This window comes from Amblyraja radiata, chromosome 5 (assembly GCF_010909765.2).
Source record: "Amblyraja radiata isolate CabotCenter1 chromosome 5, sAmbRad1.1.pri, whole genome shotgun sequence".
Lineage (NCBI taxonomy): Eukaryota > Metazoa > Chordata > Chondrichthyes > Rajiformes > Rajidae > Amblyraja > Amblyraja radiata.
The window spans coordinates 69492729-69505705 of NC_045960.1; the positions used below are offsets into that span (position 1 = coordinate 69492729).

The 12977-nt window shown below is 40.9% G+C and overlaps 1 protein-coding gene across 2 annotated transcripts in view; it reads left to right on the forward strand.

Moving 5' to 3' along the window:
• Positions 1 to 10169, forward strand: part of LOC116973426 (cytosolic 5'-nucleotidase 1A-like) — a 69746-nt gene extending 59577 nt beyond the window's left edge. For both annotated transcript variants that reach the window (XM_033021490.1, XM_033021491.1), the window contains one exon: positions 9780 to 10169. In XM_033021490.1, the coding sequence (XP_032877381.1) occupies positions 9780 to 10079 (300 nt within the window). In that variant the 3' untranslated portion in view covers positions 10080 to 10169. The remainder of the gene's footprint in view (positions 1 to 9779) is intronic.
• Positions 10170 to 12977: the final 2808 nt, after the last annotated feature.

Below are 12977 nucleotides of genomic sequence, written 5' to 3' on the forward strand. Positions count from 1 at the left end.
ATTGTTTTCTTCTTTCCCCCCTACATGTTGGGTCTTAGTGCTTCCCTTCTCTGCCTCCTGCCTCACACACTGTCCACTAGCTTTCTCTATTTGAGTCCCTCCCCCCAACCGTTCTAGTTTAAAGTCTCCGCAGTAGCCTTTGCATATCTCCCCGCCAGGATATTGGTCCCCCTCGGATTCAAGTGCAACCCATCCTTTTTGTACAGGTCGCACCTTCCACAAAAGAGGTCCCAATGATCCAGAAACTTGAATCTCTGCCCTCTGCACCAGTCCTTCAGCCACGCTTTTATCCTCCACCTCGCTCCATTCCTACTCTCACTGTCGCGTGGCACAGGCAGTAATCCCGAGATTGTTACCTTTGCGGTCCTTCTCCTTAACTCTCCTCCTAACTCCCTAAATTCTCCTTTCAGGACCTCTTCTCTTTTGCTACCTATGTCATTGGTACCTATATGTACCACGACCACCGGCTCCTCTCCCTCCCATTTCAGGATATCTTGGACACGTTCAGACACATCCCAGACCCTGGCACCAGGGAGGCAAACTACCAACCGGGTCTCCCGACTGCGTCCACAGAATCGCCTGTCTGACCCCCTAACTATAGCGTCCCCTATTACTAATGCCCTCCTCTTGTTTTCCTTACCCTTCTGAGCAACAGAACCGGTCTCTGTACCGGAGGCCTGGCCGCTGTTGCTACCCCCAGGTAGGCTGTCGCCCCCAACAGTACTCAAACAGGAGTACTTATTGTCAAGGTGTACAGCCACCGGGGTACTCTCTAGTACTAACAAAGGCCTGTTTCCTTTATCATTGTTACTTTTTTGCATATCTTCCATTTGTTTGTTCTATATCTCTCTATATCACTGTCTATATTTCTCGTTTCCCATTCCCTTGACTCTTGGTCTGAAGAAGGGTCTCATCACCTATTCCTCTTCTCCAGAGATGCTATCTGACCCATTAAGTTATTACAGCTTTTTGTGTCTACCACAAGGCAGGCTTTGCCCCACCCAAACCTCTCTTTTCCAGATTTCTCTCCACTACACTGTTCCTCCAACACTTTGTTTATTGTTCAGAATATTTCTTGGCTTCGGACATATCACTGTCCACCTCAGCCTCCCTGCACAGAAGTTGCCAACAGAAATCTATGAAATGACATTGAGTTTCTTGGCAGCAATTCTTTGGTTTTGTAGGTGCTGATTTACTTTGGGTTTTCTGTGCCAGTTGCCCTACATTCCTCATTATTGCCCAATTGTAAAGGGTGGGAAAACTCAATGCATCAAGGGCCCAGTCTTGAGTAAAAGGAAGTATTTAGTGAGCTATTTAAAGGGACCATCAATTACGTGCAATAATTGATATGTGAGGTTATAGGGGTTGCTTGTAGAGCAGTCCCTCCCATCAGTAAACATCAATACAGACTTAGAAGTCTATGCGGCGGTGTGACAGAAGCAAAAATGGTAGCCTTAGCTTAACATAGATACAAAGAAACATAGATAATAGGTGCAGGTGTAGGCCATTCGGCCCTTTGAGCTGGCAATGCCATTCAATGTGATTATGGCTGATCATCCACAATCAGTTACTGCCTTCTCCCCATATCTAGCCATTAGAGCTCTATCTAACTTTCATTTGAATGCATCCAGTGAATTGGCCTCCACTGCCTTCTGAGGCAGAGAATTCCACAAATTCACAACTCTCTGGGTGAAAAGGTTTTTCCTCATCTCAGTTCTAAATGGCCTACCCCTTATTCTTAAATTGTGGCCCCTGGGTCTGGACTCCCCCAACATCGGGAACACGTTTCCTGCATCTAGCGTGTCCAAACCCTTAATAATTTTATATGTTTCTATAAGATCCCATCTCATCTTTCTAAATTCCAGCAAATACAAGCCCAATCATTTCATTCCATCATATGACAGTCCCGCCATCCCAGGAATTAACCTTGTGAACCTAATCTGCACTCCCTTAATAACAAGAATGTCCTTACTCAAATTAGGAGCCCAAAACTGCACACAATACTCCAGGTGTGGTCTCACCAGGGCCCTGTACAACTGCAGAAGGACCTCTTTGCTCCTATACTTAAATCCTCTCGTTATGAAGGCCAACATGCCATTAGCTTTCTTCACTGCCTGCTGTATTTGCATATTTACTTTCAGTGACTGATGGACAAGAACACCCAGGTCTCGTTGCACTTCCCCTTTTCCTAATCTGACACCTTTCAAATAATAATCTGCCTTCTTGTTCTTGCCTCCAAAGTGGATAACCTCACATTTATCCACGTTATACTACATCTGCCATGCATCTGCCCACTCACCCAACCTATCTAAGTCACCCTGCATCCTCATAGCATCCTCTTCATAGTTCACACTGCCACCCAGCTTTGTGTCATCAGCAAATTTGCTAATGTTACTTTTAATTCCTTCATCTAGATCATTAATGTATATTGTAAATAGCTGCAGTCCCAGCCACAAGCCTTGCGGCATCCCACTAGTTACTACCTGCCATTCTGAAAGGGACCTGTTAGTTCCTACTCTTTGTTTTCTGTCTGCTAACCAATTTTCTATCCATGTCAATACCCTACCTCCAATACCATGTGCTCTAATTTTGCCCACTAATCTCTTGTGTGGGACCTTATCAAAGGCTTTCTGAAAGTCCAGACACACTACTTCCACTGGCTCTCCCTTATCCATTTTACTTGTTACATCCTCAAAAAATTCCAAAAGATTAGTCGTTAGATTTCCCCTTCGTAAATCCATGCTGACTTGGACCGATCCTGTTACTGCTATCCAAATGTGCCGCTATTACATCTTTAATAATTGACTCCAGAATCTTCTTCACCACCGATGTCAGGCTAACTGGTCTATAATTCCCCGTTTTCTCTCTCCCTCCTTTCTTAAAAAGTGGGATAACATTAGCTACCCTCCAATCCACACAAACTGATCCAGAATCTATGGAACATTGGACAATGATCACCAATGCGTCCATGATTTCTAGAGCCACCTCCTTGAGTATCCTGAGATGCAGACCACCAGGCCCTGGGGATTTATCAGCCTTCAGTCCCGTCAGTCTACCCAACACCATTTCCTGACTAATGTGAATTTTCTTCAGTTCCTCCGTCACCCTGGACCTTCTGTCTCCTATGTAAGGATCTTTTTGCCCTTACAATTTCTCAGTTCTATCCACAATGACTCTACATCTTCTGATTCTATGTCACCCCACGCAAAGGACTGAATTTCATTCCTTACCAACAGAGACACACCACCTCCCTCTGCCCACACGTCTATCTTTTCGATATGACATATAACCCTGAATATTCAGTTCCCAGCTCTTGCAGCCATGTCTCTGTAATTCCTACAACATCATACCTACCAATCTCTACAGTTCATGCATTCATATATAACACTTTTAATTCGGTATTCACCTCCCCTCTCACACCGGTTCCTATTTAACCTGACTTTATTCTCTTATCCCTTGTGGACTTTTAGTTCGATCAATTCAGGTGTCTTTCGTAACTTTTCCTATACTCTCTTTCCCTTTAACTCCATCCTTATTCTTCCAATTTGTCGACCCCTCGCCCCCGCTATTTAGTTTAAACCCACACGTGTAGCACTCGTAAACCAGCCTGCCAGTATGTTGGTCCCCCTCCAGTTAAAGTGCAACCTGTCTCTTTTGTACAGGTCACCCCTACCCCAGAAGAGATCCCAGTGGTCTATAAATCTAAATCCTTGCCCCCTGCATCAGTTCCTCAGCCACACATTCAGATCCCCTATCTCCCTGTTCATGCTCTCACCAGCACGATGTACTGGAAGCAAACCAGAAATAACCCCCTGGAGGTCCTGCTTTTCAGCCTTCATCCTAAATCTCTAAACTTACGTTGTAGAACCTCCTTACTCTTCTTCCTGATGTTGTTTTTGCCGACATGCACAACCACTTCCGGCTGCTCCTCTTCCCCCTTGAGGATGCCCAGCAATCGGTCTGAGACGTCTTGGACCCTGGAACCAGGGAGGCAACACACAATCCTTGAGTCTCGCCTGTTGCCACAGAATCTCCTGTCCGTGTCTCTCACTATTGAGTCACCTACCACTATGGCATTATCTGACGTAGGCCTCTCCGGTTGAGCCACAGTGCCAGGATTTGATTGAAAAACCTGTCCGCCGCTCGTACTGGAAGTGTCATCTGTCCCGACAGGTTCCAAGAGGATGTACCTGTTTTCAGCAAGTACAGCCACAGGGGTCACCTGCATTCTATGCTTACTTCCCTTCCTCAGCGTGTAACAATGTCATTGTAGATCCTGTCCAGGAAGCTCTCGTTTTCCCGGATGGTCCTGTGATCATCCAGCTGCTGCTCCAGTTCTCCTTCAGGAACGGCACCTGGACAGAATTTCCTCAGATGCAGTTATCAGAAGCACCAGCAGTGTCCCTGACTTCCCACATCCTGCAAGAGATACACTGCAGCAACTTGCCTGTCATCATTTCAGTAGACAAATCCCAATAGGTTGTGCCTCTCACCTTCTCCACCTTTGAATGTAGTCTCCTCGCCGAATACTCTCAAGCCAAAGACTCGCACTTTACTCACCAAGGCACTTCACCTCAACAAAGCCGCTCCCAACAATGCCGCTCCGCTACAGCTGAATTTATTTGTATCTGCTACCTAATCAACTACTTGAGGGCTAATTTGTAAATTACTCGAACCTGGCCTTTGGCGCTCTTTTTAAATCTTCTTCCTTCTTTCAGCCAATACTAGCTTTCGCTGCTTCTGGCTGCTGCTTCTCTCCGACCTTCACGGTAAACACTCGAACCTGGCCTTTGGCGCTCTTTTTAAATCCTTGTTAATTCTGACTCGCCTTCTTTCAGCTTTTAGGGCATAATAAATCCCAATTTCCTTAGTTATGGCCATTCTAGCACCCATTCTTCTTTTGGTGCAATATGTGAGACACACGCACACAATGCAGAGCACCCTTCTCAAAGAAGAAGGCTGTCTAGGCACCTTTCAGGCTAGTAACTAAAATATTGTAACCTGGCAGGGGACTGGAACATTTCTTCACTCGGGGAGTTCAAAGAGAGTCTTTAGCCCATTACAGGGGCAGTTGATTTGGAATCTGGATTTTGCAAGTTCACTTGCCAACAACTTAACTTTCATTTCTTGAATCTTTCCAAATAGATTATTCTGAAAAAAGCAGGGCAATTAATCAAGTCCCTGCCTGGGGCTGTAGGTTCACGATCTCCTCCAGGCTTATTAGAGGTTATCTTGTTTGACAGTGTATGGATATGAAATGCTTCTTATTCCCTTCTTGAGCCTCGAAGATGGTAAAATCAAGGACAATAGGAAGAAGAGTAGAAACAAGAAACTGCAGATGCGGGTTTACAAAATAAGACCCAAAGTGCTGGAGTAACTCAGTGGGTTGGGCAGCACCTCTGGAGAACATAGACAGGTAACATCACCTATCCATGTTCTCCAAAGATGCTGCCTGACCACTGAGTTACTCCAGCACTTTGTGTCTTCAAAGCAAGGATATTGTCTTGTTTTTCTTTGTACCTGTCATTTTCCTCCTAAACCTAACAATATAAATAACTAATCTTTCAGCTGTTCTGTTGGATCTATGTTGTCCACCTGATGGTAACAACTGAACTTAAAAATAAGTTGTGTAAAATCAAAATGATAGAATACATTGTATTCTATATATAGATTTTTTTCTTAGTCATCCTCACCCTGTAGTTTTTTATTCACAATTAGATTAAATATTAATACAGAACATCTCTTTTTCTTCAGATTCCCCAAGTCAGGAGTTAAGAGTGTTTAATTGGCATATGTACTTACAATGCAATAATAACATTCTTATTTGCATTAACCTAACAGGCCTGTAAACATAATACACATAGATAATATATAGAAAATCAATGAATTAATAATCCCCAAAATTGTCCAAAAACAATGTCCTTAGTGCAACCAAAGACAGGTATCATAGTTGATGTTAATGTGTCATGTTCAAGAGTCTGATTGTTGCTGGGAAGAAGCTATTCTTGAAGCTGCTAGTCATGGTTTTCAGACTCCTATACTTTCTTCCCAGTGGTGGTAGGAGTGAAATGAAAGTGTGGACTGGGTAGTAAGGGTCTTGGATGATATTGGCTGCCTTTTTGAGGAAGTGCCTCCCATTGATCCCTTTGATGGTGTCAACGTCAGTACCTGTGATGGACTGGACAGTGTCTCCCATGGACTGGATGCAATATTGACAGGATTCTGATGAGCTTTCCTATAAAGACAAACTAGGCAAAACCTACAACTGCTCCATTTTAATACTGGAGTTGTAAACGGTGTATACAACATCAACAGTCATGTTTTACAACACTTTCATACAGTCCTTATCATATTGAATACCAACAAAACACCAGCATTAAATTCATTCAGGAGTGCCAGTATCAGGAATGTCACATTGTTGTGGGAAGTTGAGCTATTGTGGTACTATACATGCATGCATACAAAATTACACCATTATTCTAATTAAAGTTCATAATTGATAATATTTTATTATATTGTGTGGACCGTTTTGAAAATACCATTGTGCATGTATATTGTCAAAATACATCTAGGCATGACAGCTAACGAGACAACCAGCCACTTCCGTTGAGGCCAGCAACAGATGTGCATTCAAAAAGCAAAAATAAAACATAAATTTCAAGTGTAATGCCAGGAGACTAGCATTGCTTCAATGGGAAAAGGTGTTGTCCCACCTCAGGGTGAATATGTACTAGACACTTCACCCGTGACCCTTGAGGTTGCTTGGTCAGACTACAATGACAGACAACACAATTCTGTAGTTTACAGTTATTTTTTAAAGGCCCAGACCATTTGGATAATGCCCACATGTGAAGTGACTTCATTAAAAGATACATCTATTTCTCAAAATGTAACTACTATGGATACACTACATGTATGCACAAACACGTAAATGAGTATAGATTACAGACATCGAAAAGAAGCTGTATTTCTTTCTGTACAGATGCTGTCTGCATTGCTATTTCCAGCATTTTCTGTTTTTATTGAAGACAACAGATATTTGCACAAGGGTGATTATTGATTCAGTACATTGGCTGTAACCCAGCCCTGCCATACTTTGTAGTTAACCTGCTACTCCATGACCTAACAGTCCAAGCATAGGCCCGAAACGTCACCAATTCCTTCTCTCCAGAGATGTTGCCTGTCCCACTGAGTTACTCCAGCATTTTGTGTCTGTCAAACATAGACAAGATGGAGTATGAGCCAAGGATGAAGAAATCAAGGCAGCTGACAGGAAATTTGCATTATGTGCCACCAGTAAATGCAAATAAGCTGCACATATCTCCACGTTTGAGGAAATGCTGGGCAACATGAAGTCAATCTGTGTCACCTTGGATCTTTGGGAATTGGAGGACTGGAAAGTGTCTGTCTCTTGCTTCACATAGCCATTGAGGCAAGTGATATTATAACACTTCTTCCTGGAGAGCCTCGGTCAACGCAAATGCATGTTGGTGCCTGAAATGATCACATGGAGTACAGGCTTCAATTGTACAGGCTTTAAGAACCATGATAGCCTACAGCAGCAGCAGATGTGTGACTACAGCAAGTAATGAGGTTCAGTTGCAGCTTCAAAGAATTACAGCTACCTCATATTACGCTTGGACAGAATAATTCTGGAACAATGTTTGCAGATAATCTGCTGAAAACCTACTGAGCAGTCTTCAAATTTGTTCAAGCTACTACTGCTTGCCTCAGTTTTATTTATTTCCATTCTGAAAGGCTGTCCTACTAGAATATTCCATGACTGATATGGAGTTTCTTCAAACAAATTAGTTATATATTGGTTTTGTGTTGGCGAGACCACATTGAGAGTATTGTGTTCAGTTTTGGGCACCGTGTTATATGAGAGATATCAAGGTGGAAAGGGTGCAGAGAAGACTTACAAGTATGTTGCCAGGACTCAAGGGTCTGAGCTATAGGGAAGGGTTGAGCAGGCTTGGGCTCTGTTCCTTGGAGTGCATGGGGATGAGTAGTAATCTTAAAGAAGTGTACAAAATCGTGAGTGGAATAGATTGGGTAAATGCAGAGTCTCTGTCCAGAGTAGGGGAATCAAGACCAGAGGACATAGGTTTAAGGTGAGGGGAGGAAAGATTTAATAATAACCTGAGGGGTAACTTTTTTATACAAAGGATGGTGCGTATATGAAAAGAGCTGTCGGAGGAAGCAGTTGAGGCAGGTAATATTGCAATGTTCAAGAAACACTTAGACAGGTATATGGACAGGATAGGTTTAATAGAATATGGGCCGAACACAGGCAGGTAGGACCAATGTAGATGGGACATGTTGGGTGGAGTGGACAAATGGGCCGATGGGTCTTTTTCCACACTGTGTGAGTCTATGACTCTCTCTTTGACTCTATTTATGTACCAAAGACATTTGAAAATCAAAGCACTGCTGCTAGCTGGTGAGCCAAAACACTGTGTGAAGCAATCTGTGGTGTCCTATCATTTATTATCTTGGAAAATTCATAGAAAATGGAATGTCATTTGCTCAGTTAGAGTATCATACACTAATTATTTTAAAAACATGAATTGAAAAATTATTCTAAATATAATCAACCACAGTAAATAATTAAGACAAAAGTAAATTTATTTCCTTTTTATAATCAGACGCATGATTAAAGGCCAACATTCTCTTTAAAAGTAACTAGGATATTGTTTTTTTTAGGAAAAATACCCTTTGTGCCAACTCCTCACTTAAAGCTGTGTCTTTAGTTTTTCAACCCGGGATTGTGTCTTTTCATTCTGATAGGGATGTAGCTTAGAGTCCTTAGATGGGCTGTAAAACCTATCCCTGGAAGCCAATGAATTGCAAATCTGGATATTTTTCTGCTTGCCCCACACTATCTGGCATTCAGCAACTATTTTGGGGCAATTGGAATTCCAGTCTGCTTCTTCCCAAGTAGATCACGCCACGGCAACCTCCTTTCAGGCTGTCACCGAAAATGTCGCACAAGTGGGACAGGCCCTTTATCCCTTTTTGACCTCCCACATTTCCTCTCAAAGTGCTGATGGGGTAATTAGAATATTCCCCAAACGTATCATCACAATGTTTTATGTATAGATTTTGTGAACTTTTGCTATTCATATAATACTTTTAATTGTTGAAGGTGTGCATTTGGAAAAGAACAATATTAATTAAAAGTAATAACAAAAATACTTTTGACTTAAAGCCCTTATGTCCAGTGACATTGTATTTGCTTTAAATGTCTTGAAAACATCTGAATATTATTGAAGTTGCATAGATGCTACAAAATTGATGTCAATATGTTAAAATGGAAATAAAAGAGTCCAATTTTTCCACAATGCAACAGGCTTTCAGGAACATTCGACAAAACTGATCTGATGGTCCGTTAGAATTGGCTTCTACTGAATGGAAGCAAAGTTTTTGCCCCAAGGAAAAGGAAATATTTGTAGTGGAATGTGTGGGTCGATATTACACAGTTAGAAAATAAAACAGACCCTATTGACATTTAGAAAAACCCCGATTAACCCTCTCAAATTTTGTCAATTGAAAAATGATATGTGGCTTACATTAAAAAGTTGTATTTTGGTAAAATGCTTTATTATTATTATGTACTAAATGTATTTAGTTGGGAGGTGGGATTATAGAGAGTAAGAAAGGATTATCTAAAGTGATGGAGTATAAATGTAACAGAGGTTGAAGTAAATGATCACATTTTGGAAAATATTGCACACATATTGTTTCTCCAAATTGTAATTCACCTGTTTCACAAATAGGGACCCCTCGTAGGATTTCTGGAAGCAATCGGAAAAATCCAGAAAGGTTTCTATGCCAAAAATCAACGTATGGATTGCCCAATTCGAGTATACTTGATCATAAAAAAGGGCGGTTCAGCTGTTGGATTAAAAGCATTGAAGACAATTCGTAGCTGGGGGCTGGATGTTGACGAGGCATTCATCTTATCTGGTTTATCAGCAACGGTACTGTTAAATAAAATATGCCCGCATATTTACCTTGATGAACAATCACTCCACCCATGTAACGAGACATCTGGTATGCAAAGCAAGACTCGTTAAGGGATGGGATAGTTCTTTTCATAGTTATTCATGTAGTTTTTACGAATACCAACTGTACACAACAAGGAAAATTAAAGCTACATTACTGTATGTTTCTGTAGCTGTGTGTTTTGTCCGGTTCTATCAGATTCAAAGGTTAAAAAAATTGTTAAAATGTGTAATTTTATTGATTTAGCAATGGCTATCTGGCTTCATTAAATACAAAAGAATTCTCAACATTATTTACAAAGTCAATAATAATAATGGTTTCTAAAATGGTTGGAACAATTATTCATGTATAATATTAAATAGTGTCATGGCAATGTCTGTCTGCCTTAAGTTTTTGTTTTTGGTTTAAAAGTGAGTTTCAATCTGAAAGGTGTAATTTCTTGCCTGTGAGAGTTTTTATGTGTTATTTGGAAAGAGGGAAGCTCATTATGGTGATAGATGTTGAAGAAAATTAAATGTAGTCTTTTGAAATAATGATTTTTCATTCAGATTATAAAATTATGTTCTTTCCTGGTTTAGAGTTTCTTTAAAATCTGAATATTTAGAAGCACAATTAAGTTAAAACTGATAAGAAATATACTAAAATTTCCTGATTTCACCTCTAAAATTAGGCTCCCAACCCGAGCTGTGATTTGTCCCATCACAGATGCTGCCTTTCCTGCTGAATTCCATCAGCAGATTGTTTATTTCTCAAAAATTAACTGGATATTAATTAGACAATTTGAACATGAAAGAGTGAAACATAAACTCTGCACTGCCATGACCAGTGTTTGCTAATGGTTTACAGGGGACATTTAGCATGTGGTAATAACTTGCATTGTTTGAATCTCAAATCTCAAATCATGTAACTCTTACCTGCTGAAATCAAGAAATAAATTACAGTAATGCTTATATGGCAAATTTGAATTAATTTCTGAAGTTTTAACAACAATAATAAAGCATTTTACAAAAATTCAAGTTTTTCATATAGCTAAATGTATATCAAATTGTATTAATATTGGACCTGGTTGTAACGTAGCCAAGTGTTAATGATTCTCAATCCAAGTCACTAATTTTACAGGAACTAAGTATTTATGAATTTGGAATTAAATAACGGAGAAAGTACCAAATCAACATTGCAATATTCACCCTTCTACTCATCTTTCAGAACAAATAAGTCACATTGAATAATCAGAAATATCTTCAGTTATTTATCAACAATTATTTTAGCAACCTGGATTTATAATGTCTTTCATAGGAGCATTATCAAACAAAATATGATACCAAAAGGGCACATGAAGAAATTCAAGTAGGTTTGTCAAACGGGGAGGGTTTAAGGAAGTAGAAAAATAAATTGCAAGGGCAGAGGTTTATATTAGGAATTTCAGAGCTTCAAGCTTTGGAGGCAAAATATATTTCTGGAGCTATTAAATTTCCAATAGATTAGGATACATGGAGCTTTTTAATTTCCAATAGACGAGGAGGTCAGAATTTCAGGAGCACAGTTGTCTCAGAGGGAAGGCTGGAGATCAATGTGTAAGAGAGGCATGAGCGCATGAGAGATTCAAAACTAGGAGTCAGCGTAATTCATACAGCATATTAGTGGTGTATGATCATGCATTGTACAAGTTAGCACAGGAGCAGCAGTGTTTTGGATGAGTGCTAGTCTATGAATAGTACAATAGGAATGCAATGGAATTGTCAAATCTAGAAGTAAACAAGGTATGGGACAAGACTTTCTTTCAGTGTAGTGGGTGAACTGGCCCACCCAGGGTGTTAGACAATGTTGAGCAAACAAGTGAAAAGGTGAAGCCGGGTGTTGCTGCATGTGAAGAGTGACACTGTGTTTTCAGATGATGTTGCCAAGAGGCAGAATAAAATGATGTAATTGGAGAAGGCTTCTTGGAGAAGACCAAAAGTTAATTGTGTGGGAGAAGAAAAGGATTCCACCACAGCTCTCCAGAGGGTGATAAAAACTGCCCGGGGTATCATTGGACTCCCCCTGCCCCCTCTGGAGGACATTTACCACTCCAGATGCCGCAGCAGGACCTGTAATATCGTGAAAGACATTACACATCCTTGTCACCACCTTTTCTCACTGCTGCCCTCAGGAAAAAGGTACAGGTCGCTAAAGTCACGCACTGCCAGACTCAAGAACAGCTTTTACCTATCAGCAATCTTGGAACTGAACTCTGTCTCGGGAGCGGGTTATGGGGAAGGAGGGGGGGTGGGAGAGTGTTAATTTATGCAAATGTGAATCCATGGGTGGGTTTGGGGAGGGAGGGAGTGTAAAAAGTATGAGTATGTGAATGTTTGAAGTTCTTTTAAATGGAGAGACACAGTAATCTCGTTGTATGTGACACATGCAATGACAATAAAGCATTCTGATTCTGATTCTGAATGACAGATAAGTAATACTGGAACTGGGTGAATGTGTTCACACCCAACCGGAAGATGCTGCAGATGTGTTGAAAGTGGAATATGTTGGATGAATGTGTCAGAAGCTGCAGAATGCATGGATGGAATAGGATAGGCTTACTTCAATTATGGGTTTATCATAATGATGTGTTGGAAGGAACTCCAGATGCCGGTTTAAACCGAAGATAGACAAAAGACAAGGATCTTATAGAAACTTACATAATTCTTAAGGGGTTGGACAGGCTAGATGCAGGAAGATTATTCCCGATGTTGGGGAAGTCCAGAACAAGGGGTCACAGTTTAAGGATATGAGGGAAGTCTTTTAGGATCGAGATGAGAAAATCATTTTTTACACAGAGAGTGGTGAATCTGTGGAATTCTCTGCCACAGAAGGTAGTTGAGGCCAGTTCATTGGCTACATTTAAGAGGGAGTTAGATGTGGCCCTTGTGGCTAAAGGGATCAGGGGGTATGGAGGGAAGGCAGGTATGGGATACTGAGTTGGATGATCAGCC